The sequence below is a fragment of the Macaca nemestrina genome, chromosome 20 (genome assembly GCF_043159975.1).
Source record: "Macaca nemestrina isolate mMacNem1 chromosome 20, mMacNem.hap1, whole genome shotgun sequence".
Classification (NCBI taxonomy): Eukaryota; Metazoa; Chordata; class Mammalia; order Primates; family Cercopithecidae; genus Macaca; species Macaca nemestrina.
In genome coordinates, this window is record NC_092144.1 from 7,842,905 (window position 1) to 7,859,711 (window position 16,807).

Here is a 16,807-nt window from a genome sequence, read left to right on the forward strand (position 1 = left end):
TCTACTAAAAATACAAAAATTAGCCAGGTGTGGTGGTGTAATCCCAGCTACTTGGGAGGCTGAGGCACAAGAATTGCTTGAACCTGCAAGGTGGAGGTTGCAGTGAGCTGAGATCACGCCACTGCACTCCAGACTGGGCGGCAAACTAAAATGTTGGGGGAAATAATCCAGATTCTTCCCTGTGGCCCCCATGCCTTGCAGGCTCTGTGCTGCCCCTCATCACCTGCCCTCCTCTCCTCCCTCTCTCCCCCCTCGCTCACTCTGTACCAGCCACACGGGCCTCCTCGCTGTTCCTCCGACATGCCAGGCAAGGTCCTGCCTCAGAGCCCTTGCACCTGCTGTGTATTTATCTAGAAAACCTCTCCCCTAGCCCCACTTTCTTGTGTGCAAACCCACAACCTTCTCTTCTTTTATTTTTCCCAAACGTAGGGTCTTGCTTTGTCCTCCAGGTTGGAGTACAGTGGTGTGATTATAGCTCCCTGCAGCCTCGAACTCCTGGGCTCGAGTCGGACTCCCACCTCAGCCTCCTGAAGAGCTAGAACTACAGATACATGCCACCACACCTGACTGCTTTTTAAATTTTTTGTAGAGACAGAGTCTCGCTATGTTGCCCAGTCTGGTCTTGAACTGGGCTCAAGCAATTCACCTGCCTCGACCTCACAAAGTGTTGGGATTACAGGTATGAGCCACTGTGCCTGGCCTGACCTCCTCATCTTTGGTTTTTTGTTTTTTGTTTTTTCCGAGATGGAGTCTCACTTTGTCGCCCAGTCTGGAGTGCAGTGACATGATCTCGACTCGCTGCAACCTCTGCCTCCCAGGTTCAAGTGATTCTCCTGCCTCAGCCTCCCAAGTAGCTGGGGTTACAGGCACATACCACCACGCCTGGCTAATTATTTTTGTATTTTTAATGGAGACGAGGTTTCACCATGTGGGCCAGGCTGGTCTTGAACTCCTGACCTCAGGTGATCCACCTGCTTCAGCCTCCCAAAGTGTGGGATTACAGGCATGAGCCACCGGGCCTGGCCTGACCTCTTCATCTTTAAATCCCAGCTCAGATGGTGCCTCCTTAGAGAGCCTCTTCTTGATCACATTTAAAATCATGCCACTCTGTTTTCTACTCGGCCCCGTTACACTTTCATATTTCATTCATTTGTGAATCTGTTTACTTGTTTATTGGCTGCCTTCTCTGTTGGTCTATGAACTGGGCAGGAATGTGTTGGCATTGTTCCCCTGCTGTGTCGCCAAGGCCCAGCCCTGACCTGGCACGTACAAGTCAGTTGGAGAACATCTCTTGCCTGGGTGGGTGGACGGACGGACGGATGGATGGACAGATGCATAGACGCAAGGACAGAGGGATAAATGGATGGATAGAAGGGTAGATGGAAGAATAGAGGGACAGAAGAATAGGTGGGTGGAAGGATACACAGGTGAGTGATGAGTGGATAGACAGATGTTTAGATGGGTGGACAGATGGATGATGGGTAGATGGACAGATTTTTGGATTGGTGGATGGAAAATTGGGTGGATAGATGGATGATGGGTAGGTGGATAGATGATGGACAGATGTTTGGGTGGGTGGATGGATGATGGGTGGTTTGGATGGGTGAATGGATAGGTGGATGGATGAACGGGTGGGTGGACAGAGGGATGGATGAATGGGTGGGTGGACAGATGGATGGATAGTGGATAGGTGGATGATGGGTGGGTGGACAGATGTTTTGATGGATGAACAGATTGATGGATGGATGGGTGGGTGGACAGGGATGGACGGGGGGAGGGTAGACAGATAAATGAATGAACAAACTTTTGAGTGGGAACCACTGTGGTAGGCCGGACCCTCGGCTCAAGATCTCAGGAAAGGGAGCAGCTCTTTGGGCTCCTCAGGCAGGCTGGGACATGCTGGCTAGAGCTGCCCCACCTTGACTGCCACTCCGTTATCCGGCAAGCTCAGTCATGCGATAGGCTCTCTTACCCACTTGCTTTGTGGGCTCTAGGACAGCAAGCGAGACCCCTGAAATTCCCAGCTAGAGGGGAGTCTACCTTCCAAAGATGGCCAGGAAAGGAACTCTGGATGAATTTTTTTTTTTTTTTGAGACAGTCCTGCTCTGCCACCTAGGCTGGAGTGCAATGGCACGATCTCGGCTCACTGCAACCTCCGCCTCCCAGGTTCAAGCAGTTCTCTGCCTCAGCCTCCCAAGTAGCTGGGACTACAAGTGCACACCACTATGCTTGGCTAACTTTTGTATTTTTCATAGAGACAGGGTCTCACCGTGTTGGCCAGGCTGGTCTTGAACTCCTGACCTCGTGATCCACCTGCCTTGGCCTCCCAAAGTGCTGGGAGTGAGCCACCATGCCCAGCCTCTGGATTTCTTTAAATCCTTCATCTTTGCGGGCTGCTTCAGAGGCAGCTTCCTGCAGTGGAAAGAAACCTTCCTGGACATTTGAGGACTCAAGTTTTTTTTTTTTTTTTTTTTTTGAGACAGAGTTTTGCTCTGTTGCCCAGGCTGGAGTGCAGTGGCATGATCTCGGCTCACTGCAACCTCCTCCTCCTCCCAGTTTCAAGTGATTCTCCTGCCTCTGCCTCCCGAGTAACTGGGATTATAGGCGCCTGCCACCATGTCTGGCTAATTTTTGCATTTTTAGTAAAGGTGGAGTTTTGCCATGTTGGCCAGGCTGGTCTCAAACTCCTGACCTCAAGGGATCTGCCCACCTCAGCCTCCCACAGGGCTGGGATTACAGGCATGAGCCATGGTGCCCAACCACCACTCAAGTTTCTGACCCCAAGCAGCCACTCCCTTCACTTCTGGCTACCATCTTGGCATCAGTTAAGTGCAGAATAATAACTATTATTTTTGGGCTGTGTTATTACTCTTGTTAAAAATCAGTAGGCCAAGCACTGTAGGTTGAGAAGCCTGGGTAGTACTGTCTCTGTTTTATCTTTGAGATGGAGTCTCGCTCTGTCACCCAGGCTGGAGTGCAATGGCACGATCTTGGCTCACTGCAACCTCCGCCTCCCGGGTTCAAGCCATTCTCCTGCCTTAGCCTCCTGAGTAGCTGGGACTACAGGTGCCCGCCACCACGCCCAGCTCATTTTTGTATTTTTAGTAGAGACAGGGTTTCGCCACATTGGTCAGGCTGGTCTTGAACTCCTGGCCTCGTAATCCACCTGCCTTGGCCTCCCAAAGTGCTGGAATTACAGGTGTGAGCAACTGCGCCCGGCCTACTACTGTGTTTTACAGATGAACTTGAGGTTCTGAGGGGTCAAGTCATTTGCCTGAGGGCACACAGCCCAACTCTGCCTTTAACACTGACCAGGCAAGGGAGGGCAGGGGTGATGAGAATGGAGTGGTGGCTAAAGCCCCACTCTTCTGGAGCCAGAGGATAGTTCCAAAGTCCCAGGCAAGGGGAGTTCCATCTTCCAGTCCCGCCTCCTGGTTGTCAGCTGCGCTGATAACGGCCCAAGTAGGAGTTGTGAGGCTCCAGCCTCACGCCCCACTTGCCCCACCCATTCTGCTTGCAGACCTCCCAGCTAACTGGAACCTGTGTCCACAGAATGCTGTCCAGTTTCAACGAGTGGCTTTGGCAGCACAGGTTCTGGTTACCACCCAATGTCACATGGGCAGAGCTGGAAGACCAGGATGGCCGTGTCTACCCCCACCCCCAGGACATGCTGGCAGCCCTACCCCTGGCACTGGTCCTCCTGGCCATGCGCCTCGCCTTTGAGAGGTGAGTGTCTGCCCTGCCGCAACCCATCGCCCCCACAGTGACGCCAGTATGTGCTCGTGCCCTGTGTGCAATTTGCCATTGCAGCATGTCCCGAGTGGAAGCTGGCTTTGCACCAAAGTGCTTTTCCCAGCTCCAGCCTGCCCCTAGCCCCCAACACCCACAATTCTGGCCTCTGATTGCTGGTTTATAGGAACACTGCCTGCAGTTCAGGGCTGGGTGTGCCAACATCTTCATAAAACAGGGATGGGAGGCCGGGCACCGTGGCTCACGCCTGTAATCCCAACACTTTGAGAGGCTGAGGCGGGCGGATCACTTCAAGTCAGGAGTTCAAGACCAGCCTGGCCAACATGGTGAAACCCCGTCTGTGCTAAAAATACAAAAATTAGCTGAGTGCACACCTGTAATCCCAACTCCTCAGGAGGCTGAGGCAGGATAATCGCCTGAACCTGGGAGGCGGAGGTTGCAGTGAGCCAAGATCGTGCCACTGCACTTCAGCCTGGGCAACAGAGTGAGACTCCACCTTAAAAAAAACGGCAAATGTGAGCTGGGGGTGTTATCTCATCCCAAAGGCATCCCAGGGCCTCTGTGAAGGACAGTGGGGTGGGCGGAGGGTTTTCCAGTTTCAAATGCAGGGGTTTTAGCCCTTTAAAAAAAAAAAAAATTGGCCGGGCGCGGTGGCTCAAGCCTGTAATCCCAGCACTTTGGGAGGCCGAGACGGGCGGATCACGAGGTCAGGAGATCGAGACCATCCTGGCTAACACAATGAAACCCCGTCTCTACTAAAAATACAAAAAAATTAGCCGGGCGAGGTGGCGGGCGCCTGTAGTCCCAGCTACTCGGGAGGCTGAGGCAGGAGAATGGCGTAAACCCGGGAGGCGGAGCTTGCAGTGAGCCAAGATCGTGCCACTGCACTCCAGCCTGGGCAACAGAGCAAGACTCCGTCTCAAAAAAAAAAAAAAAAAAATTGAATCTAGGCCAGGCGTGGTAGCTGATGCCCGTAATGTCAGCAATTTGGGAGGCTGAGGCGGGTGGATCGCTTGAGTCCAGTTGTTCAAGACCAGACTGGGCAACATGGTGAAACCTTGTCTCGATTAAAAAAAAATACAGACCGGGTGCAGTGGCTCAAGCCTGTAATCCCAGCACTTTGGGAGGCTGAGATGGGCGGATCACGAGGTCAGGAGATCGAGACCATCCTGGCTAACACGGTGAAACCCCATCTCTACTTAAAAAAAAAAAAAAAATACAAAAAACTAGCCAGGCAAGGTGGTGGGCGCCTGTAGTCCCAACTACTTGGGAGGCTGAGGCAGGAGAATGGCGTAAACCCGGGAAGCAGAGCTTGCAGGGAGCTGAGATCCAGCCACTGCACTCCAGCCTGGGTGACAGACAGAGACTCCATCTCAAAAAAATATATATATATATACGAAAATTAGGTTGGGTACAGTGGCTCACATCTATAATCCCAACACTTCAGGAGGCCGGAGCAGGCAGATCACAAGGTCAGGAGTTCGAGACCAGCCCAATCAGCATGGTGAAACCCTGTCTCTACTAAAAGTACAAAAAATTAGCTGGGTGTGTTGGTGCACGCCTGTAGTCCCAGCTACCCAGGAGGCTGAGGCAGGAGGATTGCTTGAACCCAGGAGACAGAGGTTGCGTTGAGCCGAGATCATTGATGCCACTGCACTCCAGCCTGGGCAACAAGAGGGAAACTCCATCTCAAAAGAAAAAGCCTCAGCCCCACCAGTAGCTGTGACTACAGGCATGTGCCACCACGCCTGGCTAATTTTTTTTGAGACAGAGCTCTTCACCTTGGCTGGAGTGCAGTGGCACAATCTCAGTTCACTGCAACCTCTGCCTCCCGGGTTCAAGCGATTCTCTGACCTCAGCCTCACAAGTAACTGGGATTACAGGCATGTGCCACCATGCCTAATTTTTGTATTTTTAGTAGAAACGGGGTTTTGCCATGTTGGCCAGGGTGGTCTCAAACTCCTGACATCAGGTGATCTGCCTGCCTTGGCCTCCCAAAGTGCTGGGATTACAGGCAAGTGACACCACAACTCAGCTTTTTTTTAGTACAGATGAGGTCTCACCATGTTACCCAGGCTGGTCTTGAACTCCTGAGTTCAAGCGATCCTCCCACCCTCCACCTCCAAAAGGAGACCCTGCCTCTTAAAACAAAAACCAGAATCCTGAGTTCAAATTTCAGGTCTTCCGCCTGCCCACAGTGTCACCTCGGGCGTGTCTCTGAGCCTCAGTTTACCCATTATGACAATGGGGACTAAGTTAGGGTTAGGTAAGCCAGTGTATAACATGGACTTGGCCCCATGCTTAGCAGATAAGCGCTCATTAAGTATCTGCCCTTTCTCTCGGCATCATGATTTAGTCTGCAATGAGTTCCTTGCTAGGCGGCTCTGAGCCTTTCCCCAAATGAGGGATGATGTTGGGACGGATGGTGGATATAAAATTTGGTCCCCATCTGTGGTGTTGGCGCGCCCTCTTGTGGGCAATATGTTGGTTGACCAGGGTCCCTGATCTCCAAGTCTTTACCCTGGAAGGGGGATGCTGGGAGGAGGGGTTTGGAGTGGGAACAGCCCCTGCCCCTGCCCCTGCCCTTGGGGAGCCCTTAGCCTGGCGGGGGGTCAGGCCAGGACCCAGGCCACAGTGAGGCAGGCAGTGAAGAGACTCTTATCCCTGGTTTGGAATTGGGCAAAGGTACCTGTGTACCCCCAAGAGCTGGTCTGCACACCCTCACCCAGCAGACACATCACAGGTCCAAGTGCCCCTTTTTTTTTTTTTTTTTTTTTTTTTTGAGATGGAGACTCGCTCTGTCGCCCAGGCTGTGACGCCATCCTGGCTCACTGCAACCTCCACCTCCAGGTTCAATTAATTCTCCTGCCTCAGCCTTCCGCGTAGCTGGGATTACAGGCACACGCCACCACACCCAGATGATTTTGTATTTTTAGTAGAGACAAGGTTTCACCATATTGGTTACACTGGTCTCGAACTTCTGACCTCACGTGAGCCAGCTGCCTTTCTTATGTTTGGTCTAACGCAGCAGCCAGGCTACCCCTCCAGGGCCCCAGGGGATGAGGCCAGGAATAAGTGGAAAATCGAGTCCCGCCTCACGAGCCTTTCTGACTCTGGGCCTCCAAACCCTCTGAGCAGATGGAGAAGACAGACCCCAAGTCTTACACACCCTGCCGTGTGCCGGCTGTGCCCTCTGTGCCCCTCTGAGACTTGGTTTACCCACCGATAGCATGTCTGCCCCCGCACATGCAGTCAGTCCCGTCTCTTCACCTGGGCCAATGGGCTCTGTCTCCCTTGCACCAGATTCATTGGCCTGCCCCTGAGCCGGTGGCTGGGTGTGAGGGATCAGACCAGGAGGCAGGTGAAGCCCAATGCCACGCTGGAGAAACACTTCCTCACGGAAGGGCACAGGCCCAAGGAGGTGAGAGCCCCCCCCCCACCGTGCCCTGCGACCGGCACTACTGCCCTGGGGGTGGGGCCTGCGGGTGGTGTGTGGCCCATTTGTTGAGGCAGGAGAAGCCAAGGTAGCTTCAGACACCCCCGCAATGCCCCCACTTTCCACTCTTCATCCCCGATTCCTTGGGAAATGAGCCCTGCCCCGCTAGCCTCCCTGGGAAATGAGGACCCACCCCCTCCAGCCTCCCTGAGAGATGGAGCCCCATCCATACCAGTCTTACTAGGAAATGGGCCCCACCCCTCCCAGCATCCCTGGGAGATAGAGCCCCGCCCCTCCAGCCTCCCTGGGAAATGGGCCCCACCCCTCCAACCTCCCTTGAAGAGGGGGTCCCGCTCCTTCCAGCCTCCCTGGAAGATGGAGGCCCCGCCCCTCCCAGCCTCCCTGGAAGATGGCGCCCCGCCCCTCCAGCCTCCCTGGGAAATGAGGACCCACCCCCTCCAGCCTCCCTGAGAGATGGAGCCCCATCCATACCAGTCTTACTGGGAAATGGGCCCCACCCCTCCCAGCATCCCTGGGAGATAGAGCCCCGCCCCTCCAGCCTCCCTGGGAAATGGGCCCCACCCCTCCAACCTCCCTGGAAGATGGGGTCCCGCTCCTTCCAGCCTCCCTGGAAGATGGAGGCCCCGCCCCTCCCAGCCTCCCTGGAAGATGGAGGCCTGCCCCTCCAGCCTCCCTGGGAAATGAGGACCCACCCCTCCCAGCCTCCCTGGGAGATGGAGCCCCGCCCCTCCAGCCTCCCTGGGAAATGAGGATCCACCCCCTCCCAGCCTCCCTGGGGGATGGGGCCCCGCCCCTCCCAGCCTCCCTGGGCCTCAGTGGGCATAGTTGCACAATGGACAGATTGTAGGACAGTGAAAGTAGTTGCATGCTCTCCTATTCTGGGGGAGGAATGGAAGACCTGAGCTGGTAGGAGATGGAGTAACAGAAGCAGTCCTGTGACCCTCCCTCCATTCCCATCTCTGGTGTGGCTGCCAGCTGGACAGGCTCTGCACTGTGGGGACGTGGATGCATCCTGAGTGGGGTGGGGAATGGTGAAAACCACATGCCCTGGGGGCAACAGGGCGGTTTCCACAGAGCTAGAAGCCACGTGACTCCCCCTCTACTTGTCAATTTCCCTCTTCAGGTAGGGCTTGGGGCTGGGGCAAGGTCTCAACTGCCTGCCTAGGTTGGAGGTGGGAAGTGACCATTCTAGAGGGACGCAGGGAAGCCTAGCTGGGGGTAGAGGAGGATGCACACCAGCCTCTCTCTTAATCCCATCCCCATCAGCGACCTGCCTGCCCTATGAACAGGATTTGCTTCCGTGAAGGCCCAAGTATTCTGCAGGCCCCCACGCTGGGACCCCCAACACTACGACCTCCAACACTGCCTCTCCATATAGACATGGTCACCTTGTAGGCAAGACGTGGGGCTGCAGTGGAGGAGACGGCAGAGCCAAGTCCTGTCTGGGGACATGAGGGAAGCCCCCACTTTCCACTCTTCATCCCCGATTCCTTGGGAAATGAGCCCCGCCCTGCTAGCCTCCCTGGGAAATGAGGACTCATCTGTGACCCTTGTCCCCATCACCCCCCCCAGCCCCAGCTGTCCCTCCTGGCCGCCCGGTGTGGCCTCACACTGCGGCAGACCCAGCGATGGTTCCGGAGACGCCGGAAGCAGGATCAACCGCAGCTGACCAAGAAGTTCTGTGAGGCCAGGTAAGCCCAGGATGGGGCTGGATGGGACTTCTGGGGTGCAAGGCAGCAGGGGGGTGTCTCCTGTTTTCACAGCTCCCTCCCCATCCACAGCTGGAGATTTCTTTTCTACCTGTCCTCCTTCGTGGGTGGTCTCTCAGTCCTGTACCACGTGAGTGTACCTAAGTGTGGCTGACTGCTCTCCTGCCCCGTCCTCCTGTCCCAGAAATGCCTCCTATGCCCCAGGCCCGGATCTGGTGGGAGGGTGTGTGTGGAGGGGTGCAGCCAGAGAGGAAAAAGTGAGGAGACAGCGATTTGGGCCAGGTGGTGGTGAATTCACGCAACAGGTACTTAGGATCTGCCATGCACCAGAAGTTTAGGGTTCTGCAGTGAATGAGCTCCCCAGTGGAGATTGAGAGGCAGGAAAAAGCAGGGCTGGGTGAAAGCAGCATCTATGAGACCATGGAAAGAGCCCCCAAAGAGGCCACAGCCCCAGGGTGGGAAGCTGGATTCTCACCTCCGCACAGCCTGACACCCGTTTCCCTGCAGGAATCGTGGCTGTGGGCCCCAGTAATGTGCTGGGAAAATTACCCAAACCAGGTGAGTGGCAGAGAGAGTGAGAGAGTGAGAGAGTGAGAGAGTGAGAGAGTGAGAGAGTGAGAGAGTGAGAGTGTGTGTGTGTGTGTGTGTGTGAGAGAGAGAGAGAGAGAGAGAGAGAGAGAGAGAGAGAGAGAGAGAGAGAGAGAGAGAGAGAGAGAGAGAGAGAGACTGACTGTGTGTGTGTGAGAGAGCGAGAGCGAGCGAGCGAGAGAGAGGGAGGGGGAGAGAGAGAGAGGGAGAGAGAGGGAGGGAGGGAGGGAGGGCGAGCGAGCGAGCGCGAGCAAATGCTTGGAAGCCAGGGTGATGACAGTTGCTGCAGCCATGGACATGGGATCCGAGCCCTGACACCACTATCATTCCCCACCGAGTCCTACTGTGTGTCTTTGATTCCTCTGGGGAATAGAGAGGGGCTAGGAAACTCCAAGCAGGTGCTTCCACCAAACCACTGCCCTTGATTACCTCCAGGGATGGGGAGCTCACTCATTGGGATTCAAGTATCCTGGTTTTGAGCAAAGGGAGTGGGCCCTGAGCCATACCCCTGCCCGACGGGAGCCTTCACTCCCCACAGCTAACCTTGTCCTGCCCTGCTGTAGACCCTGAAGCCATCCCTGTACTGGTGGTACCTCTTGGAGCTGGCTTTCTACCTCTCACTGCTAATCAGGCTGCCCTTTGATGTCAAGCGCAAGGTGAGGCCACACAAGTCTGGAAGACCCCGTCTCTGGACAGGGAGCTGGGGAGCCGGGTGGTAGGGCAGCCTCACAGCCGTACCTTGAGAGCTCCCTGGTGCCTCTTGCAGGAGGTATAGAGGCCATGGGCCCAGAAGCCACACAAACCCCTTGAAAGGACGCACTTCTTGGCCCATAGGGTGGGGCACCTTCCAGCATCAAGCCTCATCCCCACTGGGACCCACTGTCTCCTGCAGGATTTCAAGGAGCAGGTGATACATCACTTCGTGGTGGTCATCCTGATGACCTTCTCCTACAGCGCCAACCTGCTGCGCATCGGCTCTCTGGTGCTGCTGTTACACGATTCCGCCGACTACCTGCTGGAGGTGGGCCTGGCCCCTGCCTGACCCTTCCCAGCTGCTGTACCCAGCCCTCCCAAGTGCCCCTCAAGATGAGGTCCCATTCCTCCCAACCTTCCCGGGAAATGGAGCCCACCCTCCTGGCCTCCTCGGGTAATAAGGCCCTGTCCCCTCTGTCTTCCAGGCTGATAAGACCCCACCCCCTCTATCTTCCTGGGTGATGAAGCCCCACCCCTCCTAGCTTCCTTGGGCAGAGGCGCCCCCCCCCCCACCTTCTCAGCTTCCTTGGGAGATGAGGTCCTGCCCCCTCTGTCTTCCTGGGAGATAAAGCCCCGCCCCTCTCAGCCTCCCTTCTTGGAGGATACAGCTATACACATGTGCGTGCATGCATGCATGTATTCACTTTTTTTTTTTTGAGATGGAGTCTTGCGCTCTCTCCCAGACTGGAGTGCAATGGTGCAATCTCTGCTCACTACAACCTCTGCCTCCCAGGTTCAAGCGATCCTCCTGCCTCAGCTTCCCAAGTAGCTGGGATTACAGGTGCCCGCCACCACGCCCAGCTAATTTTTGTATTTTTAGTAGAGATGGGATTTCACCATGTTGGCCAGGCTGGTCTCGAACTCTTGACCTCAGGTGATCCGCCGCCTCGGCCTCCCAAAGTACTGGGATTACAGGCGTGAGCCACCGTGCCCGGCCTATATTCACACTCTTTACCTTTCCTGGAAATGTAGGTAGTTCCTGGAATCAAGGCCCCACCCCAACTCACCTGTTCCCATCCCATAGCACCTTCTCCTTGAGGCCAGGCTCCTGGTCCTGAGCCCATTTCTCCGTGCTGCCCTTCTCAGGCCTGTAAGATGGTCAACTACACGCAGTATCAGCACGTGTGTGACGCTCTCTTCCTCATCTTCTCCTTGGTCTTCTTCTACACCCGACTGGTCCTCTTCCCTACCCAGTGAGTCAGCCCTCCCATGGGGGTCAGGGAGGTGGGAGGGCATGTCTGAGATTCCAGGACTGCCTCACCATTGGTACCCTGCCCTAAGGAGCCGGGGATCTCGGCTGGGAGAGTTCCAGGAGAAGGCAGGGAAGGGCATGCCAGGCACAGGGCACAGCATATGCAAAGGTGCAGAGGTGAGACAGAGAATTAGAATTACTCAGCGTGCCTGGACCATGGAGTGGGAGGATGGGTCAGGGTTGCCAGCGCACCAAAGTCTGCCCAGCAAATATTTATGGGGTCTCTTGAGTGTGCTGGGAACACAGCAGAGGCCACAGTTCAAAGATCCCTGTCCCTCGTGAGCAGACACTTCATGGGTGCAGTGGATGGTAAATGAGGCAGCCAGGTGAACTACACAGCATGCAAAGGAGAGATTTACTAACAATAAAGTTGGAGGGCCAGGCATGGTAGCTCACCCCTGTAATCCCAGCACTTTGGGAGGCTGAGGCGGGCAGATCACTTGAGGTCAGGAGCTCAAGACCAGCCTGGCCAACATGATGAAACCCTTTCTCTACTAAAAATACAAAAGTTAGCCAAACGTGATGGTGCATGCCTGTAATCCCAGCTACTCAGGAGGCTGAGGCAGGAGGATCACTTAAACCCAGGAGGCAGAGGCTGCAGTGGATTGAGATTGTATCACTACACTCCAGCCTGGGAGACAGAGGGAGACTTCATCCTAAAAAAATAAAATAAATTGGCCAGGTGTGATGGCTCACACCTGTAATCCCAGCACTTTGGGAGTCCGAGGTGGCTGGATCACCTGAGGTCAGGAGTTCGAGACCACCCTGGCCAACATAGAGAAACCCCATCTCTACTAAAAACACAAGTTAATACTGGGCGTAGTGGCAGGCACCTGTAATCCCAGCTACTCGGGAGGCTGAGGCAGGAGAATCACTTGAACCCAGGAGGCGGAGGTTGCAGTGAGCCGAGATCACACCACTGCACTCAAGCCTGGGTGACAGAGCAAAACTCCATCACTACATAAATTAAAAATATATATATATATCAGGAAGGGAGCAGGAAGTATGGGAGGGGTGGGTAGTTGGAATTAGAGTGGCAGGGAATGCCTGGCTGGCAGCGTTTGTATAGAGAGGTGGGAGGGAGGTAAGGGACAGAACCACGTTGATCAGAGGGGAAGACCATTCCAGTCAGAACAGCATGTGCAAATGCCCTGAGGCAAGACCATGCCTGGCAGGTTAGAGGAACAGCAGCAAGGAGGCCTGTGTGGCTGGAGCAGAGTGGATGAGGGGGAGGGCAGGGAGGGAATGGGGTAGGCCGTGCAGGTCCTTGAGGGCTGTGGGGAAGACTTTGGCTTTGACCCCGAGGGAGATGGGAGTCACGGAGGTTATAAGCAGAGGAGGGATTCGATCTGACCTAGCTGTTCTGGATGCCCTCTAGCAGCTGCAGGGGAAACATGGGATGTGTGGGCAGGAGCGAGAGGACCCAGGGTAGGCGAGGTAAGTGAGCAGACTCAAGGGGATGCCTCTGGGATCAGGAGATAGGAACAGTCACAGAAGGAACTGCTTGACGCAGCAGGAGCTCAGCCCTGCTGGGTTTGAGGGGTCTGCTCCTCTCCTCAGAGGAGACATGGAGAAGGCAGTGGGCATGCCAGTCCGGGCTTCTGGGGAAAGGTAATGTAGGAGTTGCCAGTGCATGGCTGGTATTTTCAGCCAGCAGCCTGGATAGCATCACCTAGGGACCAGGTGTGGACAGAGAGGCTCAGTCCTCGGGCTCCCTGATGTTTGCAGGTCGAGAGGAAGAACAGGGCCCATGGAGCTTATGAGTCAGATCACATCCCTCCTCTGGCTACAACCCTCCATGGCTCCCACCTGTCTTGGGTTCAAGGCCTGAGGAGATTAGGCAGAAGTGACTGAGATGGGGAGATGGTGGGGTGGGGGTAGCCAGAGAGGGAAGGGGCCCAGGGAGGAGGGAAGGCCGCTGGCAACCTGTTGTACTGGTTGGTGGCGATGCAGGGCTGAACACTGTGGAGTGAGGAAGGCAAGGTCGCTGGTAACCCTACAGCTGATTACGGGGTAGGAAAAACACAGCAGCTACAGCCAGTACTCTTTTTTTTTTTTTTTTTGCGATGGAGTCTGGCTCTGTCACCCAGACTGGAATGCAATGGTGTGATCTCGGCTCACCACAACCTCTGCCTCCCGGGTTCAAGCGATTCTCCTGCCTCAGCCTCCTGAGTAGCTGGAATTACAGGCAGGCACCACCACACTTGGCTAATTTTTGTTTGTTTGTTTTTGTTTTAGAGATAGGGGTTTCACCATGTTGGCCAGGCTGGGCTCGAACTCCTGACCTCGTGGTCCACCCACCTCCACCTCCAAAGTGCTGGGATTATAGGCATTAGCCACCGTACCCAGCACAGCCAGTGCCTTGAAGGAGTTCCAAAGAAAAATAAATAAGCCTACACGGAAAAGAAAAAAGTTGGTACCCAGAGGGGCAGAGTAGAGTCAAGAGTGAGTTTTTTGGTTTTTCCTTTCTTGTGTGAAATAACAGCGGGGTTGGCACTGATGATAAAGGAACCAGCAGGAAGGCCAGGTGCGGTGGCTCACACCTCTAATCCCAGCACTTTGGGAGGCTGAGGCGGACAGATCACTTGAGGTCAGGAGTTCGAGACCAGCCTGGCCAACATGGCAAAAACAACCTATTAAAAATACAAAAATTACCTGGGCGTGGTGGCAGGCGCCTATAATCCCAGCTACTTGAGCGGCTGAGGCAGGAGAATCGCTGGAACCCGGGAAGCGGAGGTTGCAGAGAGCTGAGATCGCGCCACTGCACTCCAGCCTTGGGGGACAGAGTGAGATTCCGCCTCAAAACAACAAAAGAACCAGAGCTGAGTTTGAGAAGAGAGAGGGTGTGGTGGGAGTTGGGCTCCAGCACAGTGTCCCAGGCAACAAGCAAGGAGGAGTTTGAGGGGAGGAGCGGTGCTGGGGAACATTCTTTCCTACTGGCTTGGGTTGCACAGTGAAAATGAAGCCCCGCCCCTCCCAGCCTCCCTGGGAGACAAAGCCCCGCCCCTGTCTGGCTCCCTGGGAGATGAGGCCCCACCCTCTCTGCCTTCCTGGAGGTGAGGCCCCTCCCTTTTTATACTCCTTGGGAGATGAGTCCCCACCGCTTGCCTTCCCGAGACATGAAGCCCCTCCCCCCTGAGGTGAGTAGGCAGTCACCTGCTGATGAGGGGGAGGTGATGGGGGTCTGAGGAGTAGAGAGGTGGTGTCAGAGTCCCCACCCAGGAAAGCAGCTGGGATCATAAGTACCCGCCTGGGTGGGGTTCATGAACGGCCAGTCAGGGAGCTCATGTGTGTTCTGCTCATTTAGTACAAGCGAGAGGGGGCCTCGCGTACCCAGCTCGAGTGTAGGTATGGGCCGGGCGCGGTGGCTCACGCCTGTAATCCCAGCACTTTGGGAGGCCGAGGCGGGCGGATCACGAGGTCAGGAGATCAAGACCATCCTGGCTAACACAGTGAAACCCCATCTCTACTAAAAATACAAAAAAATTAGACCGGCGTGGTGGCGGGCGCCTGTAGTCCCAGCTACTCAGGAGGTTGGGGCAGGAGAATGGCGTGAACCCAGGAAGTGGAGCTTGCAGTGAGTCCAGATCGTGCCACTGCACTCCAGCCTGGGTGACAGAGCAAGACTCCGTCTCAAAAAAAAAAAAAAAAAAAAAAAAGTGTAGGTATGATGGGGTGGGGGGCACTAGGGAGCCATAGAAGGTTATGGAGCAGGGAAGGCCATGCCAGTTAGAAATTCCTAGGACTAGGGGCTACAGCAGCTGGTCAAGTCCCGGCCTCCTCCTCTCCCTCCCGCTGTAGGATCCTTTACACCACATACTACGAGTCCCTCGGCAACAGGGGCCCTTTCTTCGGCTACTACTTCTGCAACGGGCTTCTGATGCTGCTGCAGCTGCTGCACGTGTTTTGGTCTTGCCTCATTCTGCGCATGCTCTGTAGCTTCATAAAGAAGGGTCAGGTATGGCTGGACCTCCCCGGGGGGCCCCAGCCCCAAGCTCCTCCTACCTCCTTGCTCCCAGCTCCATCCCTCTCTCTGTTCCCCAGATGGAGAAGGACATTCGTAGTGATGTGGAAGAATCAGACTCCAGTGAGGAGGAGGCGGCGGGAGCCCAGGAAACTCTACAGCTAAAGAATGGGGCAGCTCGAGGGCCAAGGCCAGCCCCCACTGATGGCCTTCGGAGCCGGGTGGCCGGGCGTCTAACTAGGCACACAACGGCCACATAGCCAGGCAGGGCTGGCCGTAAAGGGCTGCCCCCAACACCTTGGATATTTCTGGGGTGACTGGACTGGCAGGCCCTGGGCCACCTTTCCGGAGACAGGGAGGGCCCCACCCGGGGTGGACCGGGAGGGTTGATGATCTGTCTCCAGCCCCTTCCTTCTGCCCACCCGCCCTTCTTCCCTCTGGGCAAATGGACAGAGCCGAGAGCCAGCAGCTGGATGTTGTGGCTGGCCAGAGACACCTCCAGGCTGTAGCCTGGGGACTAGGGGGAGCCCCAGCCTGAAAAGGGTCCGATTAAAATATAAACAGAGCCAAATTTTCTGCCTGAGAACTTGGGTCCCTATCAAAGCTCCTTCTTCATCCCCAGAGACTCCCGAGGGAGCCAGGCCTCTGTACTTACATACCCCACTGACGGGATACTCACTGCCACCCAAGGATGCAGGGCCCCAGGGGCCCCAGATAGGAACAGAGCCCAGAGACCACCCCCTCCCCATGCTGTTCCCAGATGAGCCCCTGACTCACCAGCCAGAGACTCAAACAAGCCCCTCCCTCCACACTTAGGGTACCCTTGGTCAGTCCCTCAAAGACTTACAGACTAGCTCTGAAAGGTCACGTCCTTTGCCCAAGCTCACATGGAGGTCGTGGACCAGGCCTGTCTCCGAAGTCCTTAAGTCCAGTAGATTTCCCATCTTCGTGGTCCCTGGAGCCTCCCTTGGGATAGTGGAGGGAGTGGGATAAAATCGCACAGGCTTCCCAAGGGTTAGCCTGGGGGAGGTCACTGTCTCTTCAAGAGCTCCAAAAATAAAGAAACGGAGGCCAGGCCTGGTAGCTCACACCTGGAATGCCATCACTTTGGGAGGCTGAGGCAGGCAGATCACTTGAGGTCAGGAGTTCAAGACCAGCCTGGGCAACATGGTAAAACCCCATCTCTACTAAAAATACAAAAACTAGCTGGGCAGGGTGATGCACACCTGTAATCACAATTACCTGGGAGGCTGAGGCAGGAGAATCGCTTGAACCCAGGAGGTAGAGGTTGCAGTGAGCCAAGATCGCGCCACTGCACTCCAGCCTGGTCAACA

At 55.5% G+C, this 16,807-nt stretch overlaps 1 protein-coding gene across 8 annotated transcripts in view; it reads left to right on the forward strand.

The window, feature by feature from the left end:
- LOC105483244 (ceramide synthase 4) overlaps nt 1-16,059 on the forward strand; it is a 63,617-nt gene extending 47,558 nt beyond the window's left edge. For 5 of the 8 annotated variants that reach the window (XM_011744111.2, XM_071087371.1, XM_071087372.1 and 2 more), the window contains 10 exons: nt 3,553-3,726; nt 7,054-7,171; nt 8,780-8,898; nt 8,971-9,046; nt 9,424-9,474; nt 10,068-10,160; nt 10,397-10,525; nt 11,344-11,450; nt 15,311-15,467; nt 15,554-16,059. In XM_011744111.2, the coding sequence (XP_011742413.1) occupies nt 3,554-3,726; nt 7,054-7,171; nt 8,780-8,898; nt 8,971-9,046; nt 9,424-9,474; nt 10,068-10,160; nt 10,397-10,525; nt 11,344-11,450; nt 15,311-15,467; nt 15,554-15,733 (1,203 nt within the window). In that variant the 5' untranslated portion in view covers nt 3,553 and the 3' untranslated portion in view covers nt 15,734-16,059. Of the gene's footprint in view, nt 1-3,520; nt 3,727-7,053; nt 7,172-8,779; nt 8,899-8,970; nt 9,047-9,423; nt 9,475-10,067; nt 10,161-10,396; nt 10,526-11,343; nt 11,451-15,310; nt 15,468-15,553 lie in introns of all 8 variants that reach the window. The other 3 variants (XM_011744519.2, XM_071087373.1, XM_011744039.2) reach the window with 2 other exon arrangements.
- The last annotated feature ends 748 nt before the right edge of the window (nt 16,060-16,807 follow it).